The following is a 19,347-nucleotide window of genomic DNA, read 5'->3' as shown; positions in this document are numbered from 1 at the left end:
TTTAGGCGCTCTTCTTCCCACCTCCCCCCCCTCTAACCCAGCTTAAATATACGCTCCAAGCTTGGGGTGTTTCATTCTTCGCCTGAGGATGGCTGCTTGCGTTGTGGCCGAAACGTCGTGAGAATTGTTTTATTATGTTTTATTTTTATTATTTTATTACTTCCCTTCTACGTGACTTTACCGAAAGAACCAAGAAGATGAATCCCTGCAGTCACGAAAGCTTTAAATCGAAATTTAACCGCCTCTACGGGGAGGGTTTCCACATAACTTTGAGATCCTTCAACAAGCTCCGGGACAAGAAGGCTCAGCTAATCGAGTCTCTCACCTTTCTGAAGAGATGCCGCGACTCTAAGGTAATACCGAACGCATTTACACTAACATCTGCTGCTGTAACTTCTTCTAATGCGAAACGAATTCTGTCTAGAACTAGCTTAGCTCTTATCTCAGAGAAAATCAGACTTACGCGCACCGAACTAGATCAGTTAGACAAGACACTCTACAAATCACACTTATCCTTGAGTGCAACAATGTCCACATCGGATTGGGAACATGTGGAAAAAATGACTGCCTCTTCAGCTGCCGCTATGTCGACTAAATGTAAGGACAACTTGATTTCCAAATTCAACCGCCTCTCAAACAAGAAACCGGACCCACACATTGAAAAGCTAGATGTTAACAAAGTCGTAATTAATCGCAGTAACAGTCCTATTTCTGAAGGTTTGAAATCCGTTTTAGCTAAAGGACTAAACTTTGCAGTCACACCTAGACACATACCAGTTAATGATATAATTGCTCGAGTAGATGTAGCTCTCAAGGGCTTGAGTCACATCGCTGCAGACGTAGCAAGATCGGAAATCTCTGTAACCCTCAAAAACGCTAAGATGCCAGCTAGCAACATCAGCAAAGATGAGCGTTTTGAATTAGCTCAATTAAAAAAGAGGGATGACATTGTCATCCTCTCAGCCGACAAAGGCAATGCCACTGTCATCATGGACAAAATAGAATACAACAACAAAATTCAAGAACTACTCACCGATGGCAGCTATACAAAAATAAAAAGAGACCCCACCAACAGCCTCGTCTCCAAAACCAACAACATCATTTCTGCTTCAACCGCATTAATTGATCAGACCAAACAGTTCTCGTTGAAACCTTCTGCAGCCAGGCCACCAAGATTGTACGGCTTGCCAAAGATACATAAAGAAGATACACCTCTTCGTCCCATTGTCTCTACTATCAACTCCCCGACTTACAAACTGGCTCGTTTTTTTGTCCGAAATCCTACGGCCTTTCACTGGAAAAACCACCTCTGCAGTACTAAACTCTACTGACCTGGTATCGACAATCAAGGGGATTGCCCTGTCCCCAGACGACCTGCTTGTCAGTTTTGATGTGGTTTCCTTGTTCACCAAGGTGCCTGTGCCTGACACCATCGCAATCATTGAAGACTTGGTTCATCAAGGACTGAATGCTGGGGTACCCCCCCTGGTGAGACACTGCTTAACCAATACATACTTCACCTGGAATGGAACCTTCTACAAGCAAATTGAGGGCACCCCAATGGGCTCCCCCTTATCTCCGGTTGTAGCCAACATCTTCATGGAGAAATTTGAGACGGACGCCATCCAGACTGCCACTCTACGCCCGACCTTATGGAAGAGGTACGTAGACGACACTTTTGTCATCTGGCCACATGGCCGGCCTGCTCTAGACCAATTTCTCGACCATATCAATTCCATACACCCAGCCATCAGATTCACCATGGAAGTCGAAAATGATGGCAAGCTACCCTTTTTGGATGTCCTAATCAAAAGGAGACATGATGGTTCAATGAGCCACTCTGTCTACAGGAAAGCCACCCACACGGATGCTTATCTAAAACCGGATTCCCACCACCATCCATCCCAGAAGAATTCCCTCATCAAGACTCTATATCATAGAGCCCAATGCATCTCCGACCATGAACACATTTCCAGTGAACTCAAACACGTACGCCAAGCTCTTAAGGCTAATGGTTACTCCGACTACACAATCCGCAAAGCCATCACTCCAACCACCAAGAAGGATCCTGTTGAGGAGCCTTTCAAGACCATCACCTTACCCTACATTGCTGGGGTCACAAAAAAGATCTCCAAAATCCTGATTAAACACAAGATCCAGGTCCGATTCAACACAGTACATAAAATCCGTGATCTGGTACCGTCTGTAAAAGATGTGGTTCCAGACATACAGTACCCTGGTGTCTACAAACTAAGTTGCCTCTGTGGTAGCAGTTACATTGGGGAAACCAAACGACATGTCTCGGACCGCATCCGTGAACATAAAGCTGACCTGAAACACTGTAGGACAAACACCTCAGCCGTGGCAGATCACTGTTACAACTCAGTGGGCTCACATGACATTGACTTCTCCAAGACAGAGGTTCTCTGCAAGCCATCTGGCTATCATGAGAGATTCGTACATGAGGCGATCCACATTTACAAACACAGAGACAATTTTAACCGAGAAGATGGATTCTGGCTTAGCAATCACTGGAAGGACGTAATAAACCATTTTGATACACATTAGGGTGGGTAGAATAATACATAGTGTTATATTAAAAATGTATAAGGTATAGGGTGGTTTATAGCAATACAGTATGTAATTTAATGTTGGTTTTGCCTATGGAAGTATATAGTACGGTATAGACGCGTGTGATGTAAGAGAATAAAGTTTAGATGGAAGCATATTATATAATTTTTTACAACGTAGAATTTTTCATGTATCACTTACTGTTAGTAACTCAGCTTATTGTAGAGTATAGTAAGTTTACTGATGATGCTATGTAGTTTATACTTTAGTTTGTCATGCAGTTTATACTGTAGTTTTTTACGTGGTTGTTTAGTAACTACAGCTACATACTATTAACATTCCTTTCCTTTGTTAATGCTCCCCCCCTTCCCCCCCCCCCTTTGATGCTGCTAATCCTGCATAATGCACGGGCATAGTATTGATTTGGAACCCCCCCCGCCCACCTCCTACTCATTTTCCATATGCTGAATTCCTCTTGATATGCAAATTATTTTGTTTAGGCGCTCTTCTTCCCACCTCCCCCCCCTCTAACCCAGCTTAAATATACGCTCCAAGCTTGGGGTGTTTCATTCTTCGCCTGAGGATGGCTGCTTGCGTTGTGGCCGAAACGTCGTGAGAATTGTTTTATTATGTTTTATTTTTATTATTTTATTACTTCCCTTCTACGTGACTTTACCGAAAGAACCAAGAAGATAATGGTAAATTGATTGATGATTGTAAACTAATCATAATGAATACGGTGATTTTAATTGTAAACCAATGATGATTATCTTAATTGTAAACTGATAATTACAAAGATGATGATCATAACATGACGATCATTTTAAAGTGACGATGATGATGATGATGAATTCAAACCGATGATTTTAATTGTAAATTGATTATTGTAAACCGTCTTCTTGGTTCTTTCGGAAAAGTCACGTTGAAGGGAAATAATACAATAATAAAAATAAAACATAATAAAAAACAATTTTCACGACGTTTCGGCCACAACGCAAGCAGCCGTCCTCAGGTGAAGAACAGGGCTGTCGACAGCCCTTTTCAACAGCCCAGTTCTTCACCTGAGGACGGCTGCTTGCGTTGTGGCCGAAACGTCGTGAGAATTGCATTTTATAATGTTTTATTTTTATCATTTTATTTTTCCCTTCAACGTGACTTTACCGAAAGAACCAAGAAGATGAATCCCTGCAGTCACGAAAGCTTTAAATCGATATTGTAAACCGATGGTGATTTTGATGATGATGATGATGATGATGAATTCATGATCATGAACTACATGCATGTGCGTGCTTGCGTGTTGGGACCAGGACTTTGTGACTGGCCTGTCCGTGCTTCTGCGCGGCTCCGTGACGGACAAGCTGAGGTGGGCCTTCAACTTGTACGACATCAACAAAGATGGCTATGTCACCAAGGAGGTGAGGCCCTGCGGCCGACGCATCCATAATCTTCTCGTCGTATGGCTGCTGATGTAGATGCAGTGCATCAGCTACAATTTCACATTCAGGTTGTTCAAGCCCAGGTAACCTCGTCAGGAGCAGCGGGAGTAGTTTATCCGCGCGGTGTCTCTTCCGTATGTTTTGATCGGGCGTTGCGTCGTTATACGTTGTTACTGTCCTGTTCCGGATGACCACAGTCGCACGCTCCCGGAGAGTTTTTAATTTTCCATTGGTGCATCAGGTATCCACATCTACTGCCACAATAATAACTTTCAAAGCATCGCACAATGTTCGCTGTGCGGAGTATTGCAACCACAGGCGTGCGGGAAGGCGGCAGTCACTTGGCCAGCCCGAACCTAATCCCACCGCTGCAAGTTTTGCAGTGCACTTTATCGTACTAGGATAAAAAAATAAATAACAATTTACGACTCCAGTTTGCTGGCTGGCTGCTGGCTGGGCTCCTCTCCACCCATAATAATAACTCTGTCGTTAGTGGCTGCTGCGGGGCCGTTGCCACCGCAACTAACTGGGCAACTGGCGACACGGGATTTTCCAGACTTCGTGCGTTTTACATATGAACTGCTGTAAAACAAGTGTGGATATTAACGAGAGCGAGGCAACGGCAACAGCAGTCAAGGTGTTCGTGCGCATCACGTGGACGCTTTGTTTACTGCTCGTGCAGGAAATGTTGGACATCATGAAGTCAATTTACGACATGATGGGCAAGTACACGTACCCGGCAGTGAACCACGACGCGCCAAGGGACCACGTGGACAAGTTTTTCGAGGTGTGATGTCCCGCCCCCCTTTCCCGTAATCCTGTAATCACAGTCGTCATCACAACATTAACACTGTATGGTCTGTAAACAACGTGGCCAAGGTATACACCGCGTCTTAGATGTAAAATTTGTAAGGCAAGAACAAATTATGGGAATTTATTAATTTCGCCAAATATTTCGATCCCCACCCCCACCTAGCACAGCAAGGCTGGTGCTGAGTCTCCTTGTGCCCACAGGCACAGCTGCTTACTGGCAGTGCCCTCTAAAATGTGTTGAGATGTGAGGTATAGCGCTCGGAGACGCCACAGCGAAAAGGAGGGCGCTATTTCAAAATCTAATCCATTATAACGCCTTCATGCTTGTGATGACAAATACAGTAGTTCCTCGTTTAACGAAGTAAATGCGTTCCTTAACAAGTTAGAGCAGCGCACGTTAGAACGGCGCACGTTCTGCGTTCTGCGAAAAGCGTTCCCGAATGGAAGAACCGCGTTGTAGCGAAAACACGCTGTGATATGAACACGGCCACGCGTTCCGCGAGGACTCGCCGTACCGATGCTTTGAACTTGTTCCGTGCTTATTGCTCCAAAGATTTTCTGGAGTTTTTGACTGCACGATGCGTTTTCTCTTTTGGTCACGACGACTGTGTGTGTGTGCTTATTGCCTTTGATGATTCTCGACTGCCCAGCTGTTTCACCTGTAACTTTTCGACAGCATCCGATAAATACGTTTTTGTGTCTTTTTCTGAAATTGAAGATCAGAAACTGAGGCGTGCAAGGAAATGCCGGCTGACTGCTCGCAGCATCTTCACGCTGCTGTAGAGCTAACATTTAAAAGTAGTAGAGAATGTGAAGAACAATATGTACATTTTGTGACAGGTGATAAATTAGCAATAGCAAAGGAATACATTAAAAGGGCCAAAGAGGCATAATTACTCGGAAATCCATTACTTTAATTTGAGAAGATTAAAGAGGTGTTGTATTATTAAATTGCACCTCCGACTGGAATGAGATCCAAACCACCTTAACGACTGTAACATGTCAAATTGTCACGTGGGCAGTATTACCCGGTGTTTCCGGTTTCGCAATGAGACAGAGAAATTTCAATTAACAGCTTTTGCACGTGCAAAACATTGCCAGTTTAAGTTGAAACACATTCTTAACGACTCCCGCATGAAACCAATACACCCAAAATGGCGCAGCTGGATAGTAAACTATATTTTCAATATATGAAAAATGTCAAAGGTGGCATTATTATCTGACAAATCATCGTAAGCGCTGAGACGCAAGAATAGGAAAAAAACATCTATTAGCCAGGGGTGAATAATGCATTGAGTCGTTCATTAATACCGATCGTCTATCTCACAATACACGCATTGAATTGTGTGTGTGTGCCTGTGAGAAAATCACCTACACTACACCTGATCCTGTCATCGTAGAAGCCAATCTATACTTTTGTCTTTGTCTAGAAAATGGACAAAAACAAGGATGGCGTTGTAACAATAGACGAGTTTATTGATGCCTGCAAAGAGGTGAGCAGGTGTTTGACTCTTACCACATTTTGATAGTTTAAATATCTCCGCACCAGCTTCTAAACACTTATTATTCTTGACCTTCACCAACACCTGTCCTAACCTCTCCTCTCCTCTTACTTCCCCGCCTGCGATCCCTTTCGCCGTCTCTTCTAGGACCAGAGCATCCTGAGGTCCATGCAGCTATTCGAGGGCCTCTAGAGCAGGGCGGTCGCACGTGGCTTCGCTCGCGAGGGACGGATCCAGCGGAGGAACAGCCGACGGGAGAGGGGGGACGGGGGCGTCCGATGGACCCCCCCCCACTAAACCAATTCCTTGCAAAGTTTCTGCTTCTATTCCTTTGAATTCCCACGTCAAACTAAAACATGAATAAAAACAAAATGGACCCAAGCCGAAAGATGCAGGTGATCTGGATGTTTAGTGTCTCCCCAGGGCCGAGCGTGCCTTTGCGGTCGTGGGGATGCGAGCTCGAGAAATTAGCCTAAGCTGCGGTTGTGGTTTTTTTTGTGGCAGTCAGCGGTCCCGGTAGTCTGGGCACAGCCCGCGAGTGTGCCTCGACCGGTAACCGGTTCGTCGCTCTCTTCGCACGCCACGCCGTGCAACCATGAGCGCGGCCCGCAGGCTGGGATTAAGGTGCCGACAGTGGCGGTGAACTCATGCCCGTGGACCTAAGCCGAGCCCTCGGCCTCCTCTGTCCACTGGCAACATAAATCCCTGTCATTCTCTGGCTTAAGGGTTAATGGCAGCCGGTGGGACAAGGTTCATTTGGGGTCTTCGTCTGGCCTTCGGCCATCTAAAGGAGAGGCATGATTCCCAACCTGCATGAACCCAATTGGAGAACTGTGGCGGAGAGCTGTTAATCCAGGCCTGATGTCTCCGTAAGTTATGGAGGACGCTTATGTATTGAAAGTGGAAGGGACTTTGTTTGATAGCCTCCCCCAGTCGATGTATGGCGGTGTGTGAGGAAGCCAAGGGCACATTTCAGAACTCTCAAGGATTTAACGGCAGGCTCTAAGTGGCGCCATGCACAGTGCTCATCTCTAAACCGTGGCAACAAATTGACCAGGGGGCTCCATTTTGGTGCCAGATCGATGCCAGCGCTGTCAACTTGGCCGTCACGAAAAGAAACGACGTGGGGAATGATGAGACCGGCCAAGGCCATTAGACCTGTCTGAAAACGCATCTCGATCGACGTGTACGCAGATTCAAAACCTCGGCGCACAGACACCAGTGCACGTGTGATTAGAAATCTGAACGTGCCAACGGGGCTGCCCTGAATTACCGGAGGCTTCAACTCTGCCATGAAAAGTCTGCAGCTCTGCCGCTCATTCGACCGCTCGCTCGCCAGGATAAAGTCACCGCAGAGTATTTGTTTGCGCTCCTAAAATCACAAAATCAAGCATCGCGTCTCGCGCTCCGTGCACTTTGGGTCAAGCGGAGGGAGCGCGGCACGAATTCTGAGCCGCATTTGTCAAAGCGTTTCCGCTGTAAATCAGCGGGACATAAACTCGTAATGGGGTTGGCGCAATCGGCAGCAAACACGCGGCTCAACTTTGCAAGGAAATGGGAGTTAATTTCGATGATAAATGGGCATACTTTTTATTATGCATTGACGGATTGTAATGTTTTTACTATGCGATTTTTAAATAAAGTTGTAACAATTATTTATTACTATTAAACTTACAAATATATATATATACACACAGAGTTGAGCAGGCTTGTTGCAAGTGCATTGCATGCAGACTGGTACGGAGAGCAGGCAGCCTCTGCTTCTTGTAGGGTATGTTGTAACGCAGGAGCTGTTCTCCGAATGCTCATGAATTTAACAATTTACTTTCTCCCCTTACAAAAATATTCGCCACAAATTATGCCTTTTATACCGATTCCCACGATGCACAATCATTGTCAAGACTCAATGTCGGTATGTTTATATAAAAATTACGTGGTCCTGGTCATACTTCACTGTAATTGCTCTGGATGCAAAAATATATATCGTGTGCAATCATTTAAACGTTTTTATTTTATAATCATGAACACATCTGTTTAAAAAAGAAACGCTCGTTATAAAGTCACAGCAAAATATCTTCTTACAATTCAAAAATGTGCATGTACATTACCGATAGTGCATGCGTTGTGCGTGTGTGGTGTATATATACATTTCTGTGTGTTAGTTTGTTGTCCTTCGCCCCCGCATCTCCGATTAGCCCGGTTGGCTACGTACGGTGCGAAAGAAGTTCAACGTGCACACGTAAATGCTTGCGACGCATGGGTAAAACATACTCGTAATGAGCCCTTCCCATAGTAGGCCAGTCAGCTCGATCTCTTCATGGTTTGACTTGTGTGCAAAAAAAAAAACATTTATTTTGGACAATAAAACCATAGCTGCTCATGGGAAATATGTCTACGGATTCTCCGTTCCGTTTCGTACAATCGAGGCGTTCGGACTCAAAGGGGAGGGGTGCTCCACGCGCGAAGATGAAGAGGTGAAAAGTCGGCGTTGTAAGTGTCACACGTAGCTGAGCGGGGTGTGAGAACATCCCGCACGCGAGGCCGTTCGTCAGCCACCCGTTCGGAAAAGTGACGTCTTAGAAGAACCGTTTCGTCTTAGAATAATCGTTGCAACGCCCCGTGCCGTCATCGCCCTCTCTTGTTGTTTCATCATCTACAACAACAACAACAACAAAAACCACCCAGGTGTGTATTTGTTTTAAAATAGCAGCAAAGGGTTCACAAAAAAGCACACACACACACACTTCATAATCTATTCAAATTGTGCGTGCCAGATGCTCTCCAGGGAGTAAGAGTTTGTAAGGCACGCCCTTGATTGGCGAATGGTGGTGATGCGTTCGGCATGCCAAGTGGTCGTGGTTTTAGCATGCCCCATTCGAACCTTGCGCCATCAACTTTCATTCCTGGCCACGGCGAACAAGCAGTGGTGGGTGAGTGATCGCTGAACCGGTATTGCCCTCCTCCCCACCCACCCCACCGCACTCACCAACCTGTACTAACAAGAGTGGTGAAGTATGGTCAAACGATCTCCACGATTGACACAACCTGTGGAGGCTATCATCCAGAAGTGGATTTACAAAGGACAGGCCATTATTCGTAGTACTATAGTATTACGTTTTTTTTAGTATCTATCCACATATGTAGACTTTTCATCGGGAGTGTTTATACATATGTTGCATTGATTGCGAACTCACCTGATGAAAGAAGACATTTAAGTAAGCTGAGCACATTTTACGAAGGTAACAATATGTCAAGAAAACTAAAAAGATTACTTTTTTTAAGTCACACGAATGCACAAACATCACGTGGATGCAGCCCAGAGCTCGGCAAACCAAAACAAGAAGAAGAGCTACATGTTGACTTAAAGCTTTCGTGACTGCAGGAATTTAAATTGTTTGGGTCTTTCGGTAAAGTCTCGTAGATAAGTTCAAATAAAATAACAAAAAACTATGACGTTTCGATCACAACGCAAGCGGTCGTCATCAGGTTACGATCGAAACGTCGTAGTTTTTTTTGTTATTTTCTTTGAACCTATCTACGTGACTTTGCCGAAAGACCCAAAGAATAACAAGAGCTGTCGTTTTTTTCGAATTGGGTAAAAAAAAATATCTACATTTCAAGAGCTACAATGCGCTGTGGTGAATACGAGACTGTGGGTCCTTAACAATTAACGTCACGAGACAGTCGTTGAAGATTCGCATGCGGTGCCTGAGCCCCAGGTTGCCGAGCCCTGATTTAGCCCAATCCCCTTGTCTCAGAAGCTAAGCAGGATAAGGGCCTGGCCAGAGAGCTTGGATCGGTCACAACCGTACACATTACCGGTTGCCTGGGGCTTGCGGTTGCGAGACGGTGAGCAGTGAGTGAAGAGCAGGGCAGCAAAGTCCACTGCTGTTCTCACACATCGATGACACCATATCTACATCACCGCTTACAGCACTAATAAGTGGTTCATTTGGGACGCACCTTATTCTTATTGCAGGAGTGCATGGCCCATCGTGCCGCACTGTGGTCCATGCTCTGCAAAAGCTTTACAGACCACGTCCAGTTTGAGTCGGCTGCCTTTGCCCAAGCACACGGACCATCGTGGTGAAGTATGGTCAAATGATCATCCACGACCCGCGACGGCTTGCGGAGGCACCACAGCCCGGCAGTGGGTCCACAAAAAGGGGGGGGGCGACTGCCGTGCCTGTTGCAGGCGCCGGGAACGAATTGAACGCGGGATGGAAAATTCCCTCGGCCTCTTCCAGGACCTTTTTCTGTTGGTGGGGGAAGTTGCCAGCATCGAGGCGTGGGCCGCGTGAGATAGGGTACAGAATTGCGGCCTTGTGAGATAGGGGACAGAATTGCGCAGTGATGATGGAGACAGGCGTAGGATGGTTTAGATAAGAAGCCACACACCAAACCAGCCGGTTCCCCTGACTATGAAAAACGATAGTGACAACGATGGTAAAGTGATGATGATTTAATTTGTGTGAAGTGTCTAAATATATATAAGCACCTCAAGATGCCATACAAGAGTACACACTATCTGAAGTGGACTTTTTCATGTTGTAGAAAATGTCAGGAATGTAAATATCAGTGACGAGGTGGATTGGGGGGGGTCAGTGCCGGATTATCCTCGCGGCAAGAGGAGCTACATATGTAGAAGCTACAACATTTGTAACATCATATGCAATGTAGCAGCTACATGTGTAGTAGCTACAACATTTGTAACATCATATGCAATGTAGCAGCTACATGTGTAGTAGCTACAACATTTGTAACATCATATGCAATGTAGCAGCTACATGTGTAGTAGCTCCCGGCCCCGCACTATCAAGGGCCCTGCGCTAAATGCTTTCAAGCTCTCACTTCTGGTTCAATGATTCTGCACTTGCTCTATTACTATAGTACTATACTGCCTTCAATTTTTATGAACGACCGGGTGTATAAGGTTAGCGATTTGTCGTATTATCTGGCTGTATAGCGAATGAAAAACTCAAATTACTTCACTGTGCACGTTACAAATTTGTTTTTTAATATTTATGGGGTTTTTTTTTATTTAGGGCCCCTGTATAACATAATAAGCTACAGGCCCCGCACTCGCTTAATCCGGCACTGGGGGTGTTAGTGGGGGGCTGATAGGGGGTCAGTTGGAGAGCCCCTGAGATGTCCCACAAATCCGTCTCCTCACGACGACAACAACAACACCCACAGTCTTCCTCGCACGGCGACGCTCACCTCGTAATCCCATCACACAATTAATACATTTAATGATGTGCGTTTAAACGTTTAAGTTTTGGCAGGTGGTAAATGGTGGTCCAACGTCCGAGAAAGCCTTGAGGTGTGGAATTTTGTCGAGAGAGGAGGGGATTTCAGGAGCAATAGCCCAAACCAAAAAAACAATTATCATATGTTTTACTGGCAAATGAGGTTCCAATGGTGTAAATACTTACCCCGAGCTCTGATACTCTGATGGTGCATTGTCTTTGAGTTGTGCGCCTTTTGGCGTCATCTGGTCCAACACCAGGTGAGACTAGGCTCTAAGGAAAGCTGTCTCGGGTGTGGACCAATCAACTTCAAGGACAATGCAATACATTATCAGAGTTGTGTTTTTTGTTTGCATTATGACTGCAGGTATTGTGGTCTATGCAAACATGACTCCTTGTAAAAAAAGATGTCAGTTTTGTTGCCAGATTGAAGGGTAACAAAAACAATTATCAAGTTCAACATACTAGAGGTGCTGCAGCATTCACCAAATCGTGACGATTAATCGACTTTAATTTGTGAGGCGGGCGATTCGCTCTGCGCTTATTAGCCACGCACACACGAGTAGAGATCTACTCGACATCGACTGGTCCTCGGTCAGTTAAGTAAGAGGCATTGCGTTGTTACCATGGCAGTTATCGCCAATGGGTGATGGGTTGCCCTGGCAACACCCGAAGGCCATTGGTTCTCAAATGTTGTTGCTGACGTTTTGAGCTCGTGCTGAGCAACTGTATCGAACACAAAATGTGAACAATAACATCGTCCATAAGAGAGGTTTTATTTTTTATTTTGGGCTAGAACGCGTAGATATAAATGTGCCGTTAAACCCGCCACCACCCGACACAGCCAATCAGTATAGGTTTGTCACGTTAACAAAACGTGCCAATTCGTTACTAGTTCAGCACACCGGTGTCTGTGAGAGTGAACCCACAACAACATTTACAATTCGAGTACGACGTTTTGCCGGTAATTACAACCAGCATCGTCAGGCGACAGCCAGAATTGTGACACCGTGATGATTTTAATTCTTTCACTCGTAAAGCTCTGGTTCATTCTGGACACAGATTCAAAATCTTTATTTATCCTGCAGAAATCCGATGAGCTATGAAGCTCTTTTTCACAGATGTCCAGTGGGGACGAGTGATAAAGTTACAAACAATACAACAATGTGATAAGAGTGCAAAGTAGAGGAAAGGTAAGAAAATCACGACAAATAAATAACAAATATGAAGCAATAAAAATATAAAACTATACAATTCTCACGACGTTTCGACTGCAACACAAGCAATCATCACACCTGATGATGATTGCTTGTGTTGCAGTCGAAACGTCGTGAGATTTTTTTTTTATTGTTTCCCTTCTACGTTACATTACCGAAAGAACCAAGAAAATAAATATAAAGCATTGAAGTAATTGACATCATTGACATCAATTCCTCTATTCATCTCGTCCAGCCCCTTTACGAAGACTCCTGGATCCACGAACATCGAGCAGCAACCCTCCACTGACATCAACTACGAAGGCCAAGTGACTACCAGGAGAGATTGTCTACATGCAATATAGTTATTGAGCCATTGGCCAAAACAAAGCTTATCAGTGCCAACCAGGGTGACAATGCTGCAACATGTTTTTTGGAGCGTTTTAATCTCTAGGCCACAATTATTTATGATAGCAAGGTCACTGTGGTAGACGTTTTATTTTTTTGTGGGAACATGTCACGAAACGCCACCGTGTTATATTTGACGCAGTATATCATTCCGCCTTACAGATTGTGAAAATAAACAGGAAGCGTGTCGATAAAGTACACGGTATGTACGTTAAGCTCTGTGTGTGTACACTGCCCATGGTGGGTGTTAGTCGCATTTGTCACCCCGGCTACCAACCCACCCCCTTGGCACGCGAGATATATTTGAGCGTTTCCCAAGGAGTCTGAAATGTCACAGGATGTAGCTGTCAGCATCCTCGACTCGTAAGAAAATGATCGTATTGAGTCGACGGTTCACTGGCACTCTTTTACATATCTGTGCTGTTCGATTTAGTGTCGTGAGAGTCTGGTGAAGGAGAAGACAATTAAATTCACATCAGCCCTCACCTGTATTGGTAGCAGGAAAAATAAACATTCTATCGTGTAAACACAGCTATATATCGATTGAAATTGTTCAAGTAATCAAATTTGAATGCTCAATCGACTCGCCGTAATAATGAAGTCATGAATGCGGGATGCATTACATTTCCAATGTGCTGCTTGCGGGGTTATGCCACGCCTGGCTCTAGATCAATATCTCTTCTCTCCCGGATGTAACTTTACAGTCAGACTCGACCATTCCACCACAGAGCAGATGGTACCTGGGCCGAGACGAGCGGTGGATCGGCAGCCAAAGAACCCTCATTGAGAGGAGATGGAGCAACGAAATCAACGCGCGTACACGAGCTCGATGCATTTCTTTCTTTGTTTGCACTACAAGACAGTGAGAGATGGTGACGGCTTTTTGGAAGGCCTTCATCCAGCAGGGGATAGATCACGGCTGACGGTGAAGTTTTTAGGGTTTTTTATTATTATTTGCAAGCGCATGTTTGATGGTCATTATCTGCGAGTGGAAACAATTCGCGTGTCATCTTTGAGAATGTTAGTTCGTCGGCTTTCTTCAATTTTTTTTTATAAACCCCCAAAGCGTCGAGTGCTGCTGCTAGTCAGTCAATCTCTCTGCCCTCTCTGTATACTCTGAAGAAGGGCAATAGCCAAACACATCCGTCTTGTATATCTTTATATTCTGCTATAAAACAGTGATAATTAATGTCCTAACTATTTTACAAGTTGTGCCCCACTGCCAACACAATCGCTGTTTATTTTTGGTTTTGCAAGGATACTGTTTTGTATCTCATTGGTGGCAATGCGTCTAGCTTGTCGCAAGCCAGCCTGCGATGATGGAACACCAATGTCTACCACGATGGTTTGGACGCGTTCAGCTCCAGCCGCACAACGACTGCCTGCACCACTTCATCAACGTAATGGGTAACAAAAGTTTAAAAAAAAACACGTGTCATCCGCTGCACAAGCAAAGTGTTTTGTCCAATAAATGATTGGTGCTGCCTTGGCAGTGGTTGCACAAGCACGATAAACACGATGCGAAAACATTTGCTGGATAATAAAAAAAAATGTGTCAGAAGCGACGTTTCGGGCAATGGTCCTTCTTTATAGCAGAGGGCGCTATTGAAGATGGGCCATTATTACAAAATGTCGCTGTTTGTATGCAGTATTTACCCTTCTGGTAATAAAACAGGTGTTAAGATGTTCAAACACAAAACTTTCAGCAAGGAATCATGTCTGCGTTAACCACACGTACTTGTGGTGAGCATGCAAACAAATATGCTCTGATAACACTGTGTAACAATATTTGTGTTCCTGGGTAGTAAGTGTTATTTTCTAATGGCTTATGCCTCAAAAGTACAGAAAAGGGCTATTATTCCCCACAAACTTTGCTTTTGTGACCAGGACAGTGATTTTTTATTTTATTTACCTATTTTCCAGAACATTCCAGATAGATTCAGTGCTGAGTAAACTTGGCGTAACTTCTCAAACATTATAGAACTTTCCAGTAATATAAATAGTAGTAGAAATACAGGGGCCTTAAGCCCACCAATTCAGTTTAGTTCAAGCTGCCTAAGTGGATACATATTTGCATTTTTCTGAGATGGAATCAAGAGGCTGCAAGCATCCGGCAGACGCATTTTGCTATGTCTGCGGCCAATTTATCAAGACAAGAGCGAAAAAGTACTCTGTGGAAGCATCTGCTAAGATGTGTGAGGCCTACAAGGCATATTTCGCCATGCCTGTCGGGGATCAAGACAACCCCTGGGCAACTCATTTCACCTGCGAGCAATGCAAAAAAACTCTGGAAGGTAAGATAGACAATTGTTGCTCGGAATTTGAAGTTATAAAATTTGTTAACATTTTTAAAATTGAAAAAGTTTTCAATTTTAAATAGTTTAACAATTTTCAATGTTATTGAAAAAATATATCATATATGAAAAATGTTGCGAGAATCTCTTACACATTTGTCATGGGCGAAATAAATGTATTTTTGTAGGATGGTACAGAGGTGAAAAGAGAGCTGTGAAGTTCGCTATCCCAATAATTTGGTGGGAACCCACTGACAACTCAAGCAACTGCTACTTCTGCATGGTGGACCCTTCCAAACGTCGGCCTGGCAATAATGCACCTGCTATCACGTATCCGGACCTTCCTTTATCCATCGCCTCGGTGCCACACTGCCATGAGCTCCCATTACCCACTCCTCCGGAGAGAGAGCAGCCGTCTTTAGAAGAGAGCAGCAAGTCAGAGAGCGAGGAAGACGCTGTAGATCCAGATGACAATTTCAGAGGTGGCGCTGAGGAGTGAAACCCATACTACCCCAACCAAAAAGACCTCAACGACTTGATCAGAGATCTTGGTCTCACCAAGTCCAATGCCGAGTTTTTGACGTCTCGGCTCAAGCAGTGGAACTTGTTGGCTGAAAGCGTGCAAGTCGCAGATCAGAGTAAGCATCAACACCCTTTTGCAGCTTCTTCATCCGTCAAGATGGGCTCTGCTTCTGCCACAATGTGACCAGTCTGTTCGAGGCAATTAGAATCGTCTGTAACCAGAATGAGTGGCGCCTCTTCATTGACAGGCTCATCCAGGAGCCTCAAAGTCGTGCTGCTCCATAATGGTAACAAGTACCCGTCTCTTCCCCTGGCCTCACTCGGTGCACCTCAAAGAGGATTACAACAGCATCAAGACCTTGCTGGACGCCTTGAAGTATGATGAGTACGGCTGGGAGGTCATCGGAGACTTCTAAATGGTGGCATTCCTGATGGGTCTCCAAGGCGGTTTTACCAAGTTTCCCTGCTATTTTTGCCTTTGGGATAGCAGCGACACCAAGGCGCACTACCACAGGCGGGACTGGCCACAGCAGACCGAGTTCTCTGTGGGGAGCAACAACGTCAAGTGGGAGCCACTGGTGGACCCCTGGTGCTGATGCCACGACTGCACATCAAATTGGGCCTTGTGAAACAATTTGTCAGAGCTATAGATAAGAAGTCGGCAGCCTTCAAGTACCTTCAAGACTTCTTCCCTAAGCTGTCTGATGCAAAGGTCAAAGCCGGTGTCTTCATCGGACCACAGATGAAGAAGATCCTGGAGTGCAATGAATTCCCCAAGAAGCTCACTAGTAAGGAGAAAGTGGCTTGGGACAGCTTTGTCACAATGGATCGTGGCTTTCTGGGCAATCACAAGGTCGAAAACTATGTGTAGCTGGTTGAGACTGGTGAAGAACTACGGCACAATGGGCTGTAGGATGTCCCTCAACGTCCATATCCTTGATGCTCATCTTGATAAATTAAAGGAGAACATGGGAGCGTACTCGGAGGAGCAAGGCGAGCACTTCCACCAGGATATACTGCACTTTGAACGTCGCTACCAAGGACAGTATAACGATAACATGATGGGAGACTACATTTGGGGGCTGATTCATGAAAGTGATTTACAGTATAATCGTAAATCTCGAAAAACTACTCACTTCTAAATCTTTTGTAGTATTTTTTGTATTACTTTAGTATAAATACATGTACATTTTGATTCATATGTTTTTTTTTTCTATGTGAACGAAAATACACAAATTCGCCCGTTTTCTCATTTAAAATAGGCAAATTTCAAACTATCACTGTCCTTGTCACAAAAGAAAAGTTTGTGGAGAATAATAGCCATTTTCTATACTTTTTAGGCATAAGCAATTACGAAATAACAATTACTACCCAGAAACAAAAATTGTGTTACATAGTGTAATATATGGCATTGTCTATGAAACTTATTGGCCTACACCAGAGCCAGCCTTATTGTTTTTCATACTTTAATACTGGCGAAGAATTTCCCATGATATAATATTATATATATATATTCCCATTAGGGTTGTTATTGACGAATGTATTGCGTGTATGTTTTGTAATTTTTGTATGAGTATAATGGGGGGGGGGGGGGGTGAGTCTGGATCTGCTGACAGTCATATTAGCCAGTGCCTGTCGCCGGATCACAGCTGCGAGCGACAGTCCCTGCCCTGCTTATCAGCCATTGAAGCCGCAGCAGCTGCTCACAGCGCGAGACGCGCTGTCATTAAAACGCGAAGCTTCGGCCTTCCGTTTGACCGCACAATGCACATTGCCAAGTTTCCAACTTACGCGTTTAGTTCCCCCCTCGCCCGCCCCCTGCGAGGTTTTACTTCAACTAAAGTGGCGCTTGGCGAAAAAGGCGGAACGCGACCTTGACTTTGTGGTAAATCTAGTGGAGAGATAGCAATGAACGCAAAAGCAGTAATTTTCCCCACGATGGGAAAAATATGATACGGTCGGCATGTTTTGGAAAAAGTTGGGCAGATTTTTGTTCATGCTGTGCAAAGATAATGAGCACTAAAAACTAAATCAATCGTATAAATAATATACAACTGCCTGTCCATCCAATGCTAGATGAAGGCCTCCTGATGCCGTGTCCATGGAGCAGGTCCGGTCAAGTCACCACTCACGTTAGCCGTGGTCAGGAATCCAACTTAGGTTGCCGAGGTCAAAGCAGAGAGCGCTAACCACTGCGCCACCGCTCCATCTCAAACAAACGGTACTCTTTTGTCAGTATTTTGCTGCGTACGTCCCGTGAAGATGGATTAAAACTGCCTAAATTAACAAAGTGTTGAAAATCACATTGCGGATAATTGCATAAAAACTAAATGCCTGGATCACTGGAAGATTCATGTGAGAGATGCATGTGGCTCAAGGTCAAGTGTGAGTGGTAGCTCCCTCTGCTGCCGATGAACCCTTTCATTGGACTCACAAGTATTATACTCATATTTTTTACACAATGATGATGATGATGATAATAATGTACAGCTAGTTGTGCATGATCGCCTCCCCATGCCGTGTTTTTATCATGGGAGTTTGCTTAATCATACTTCACCATACTGGTCACGTGCAGGTTGGCGAAGGTAAGGAACGGGTCCAAGACTGGTTTTGACATCACCCGTCACTGATGTTTACTCTGGGCAAAAATAAAATCTATCTAGGGGTGCCACGGTGACGAGGTGTTAATTACCTCGCCTGGTATATAGGAAGTCGTGGGTTCAATCCCGACCCTGACGATGCCTGCTGCTGTATAATTGGTCGCGTGGATTTTTTTTATGGGGCTACCGGTTTTTCCCTCCACACGTAGAACGATGCGTTTCGAGTATTTGGCTGCGATACACTTCCACACGATGGGCCACTTCGTTGAGCAATCATTTATGGCCAGCTCGCTTCTGACAAAGAGCTACTTCCCAATATGCCCCACGTTCATCAATCATCTTCATCATCAGTCATGATCGATCCACTGCTGGATAAAGGTTTTCTCCCATGCATCGCCAAATCAACATACCCCATAGCAATAACGACGTTATTGGCAGAAAAATAATAATTCAAAATATAATAAAAACACACGAAATAAAAAGAACTGAAATGAGCTGACAAGGCGCTCATGTCAGTTGCATCACGTAACACCAAAACTTTAGTTTGCTGACCCTAACAATTATGTAGCCAGACCCATGACATGTTTTCCTCTTGGATGCAACCGGGTGACTTCAGGGCATCTCGAAGCGTGACATCTTGTCACAGCGGCTCCGAGTTGCTCCACAGTGAGATATATAAACCCCACTTTCTCAACGCATCGGCCACATTCAGAGGACTCCCACAAGTGCTCGGCTGTACTGCAAGGGGCCTGTGAA

The 19,347-nt window shown here is 44.7% G+C and overlaps 1 protein-coding gene across 3 annotated transcripts in view; it reads left to right on the top strand.

The window, feature by feature from the left end:
• Positions 1 to 6,703, top strand: part of LOC144931474 (A-type potassium channel modulatory protein KCNIP2-like) — a 159,685-nt gene extending 152,982 nt beyond the window's left edge. For all 3 annotated transcript variants that reach the window (XM_078855319.1, XM_078855320.1, XM_078855321.1), the window contains 4 exons: positions 3,879 to 3,986; positions 4,690 to 4,794; positions 6,251 to 6,313; positions 6,470 to 6,703. In XM_078855319.1, the coding sequence (XP_078711445.1) occupies positions 3,879 to 3,986; positions 4,690 to 4,794; positions 6,251 to 6,313; positions 6,470 to 6,514 (321 nt within the window). In that variant the 3' untranslated portion in view covers positions 6,515 to 6,703. The remainder of the gene's footprint in view (positions 1 to 3,878; positions 3,987 to 4,689; positions 4,795 to 6,250; positions 6,314 to 6,469) is intronic.
• Positions 6,704 to 19,347: the final 12,644 nt, after the last annotated feature.

This window comes from Lampetra fluviatilis, chromosome 4, assembly GCF_964198595.1.
Source record: "Lampetra fluviatilis chromosome 4, kcLamFluv1.1, whole genome shotgun sequence".
NCBI lineage: Eukaryota > Metazoa > Chordata > Hyperoartia > Petromyzontiformes > Petromyzontidae > Lampetra > Lampetra fluviatilis.
This window is presented reverse-complemented; position numbering and strand designations above follow the sequence as displayed.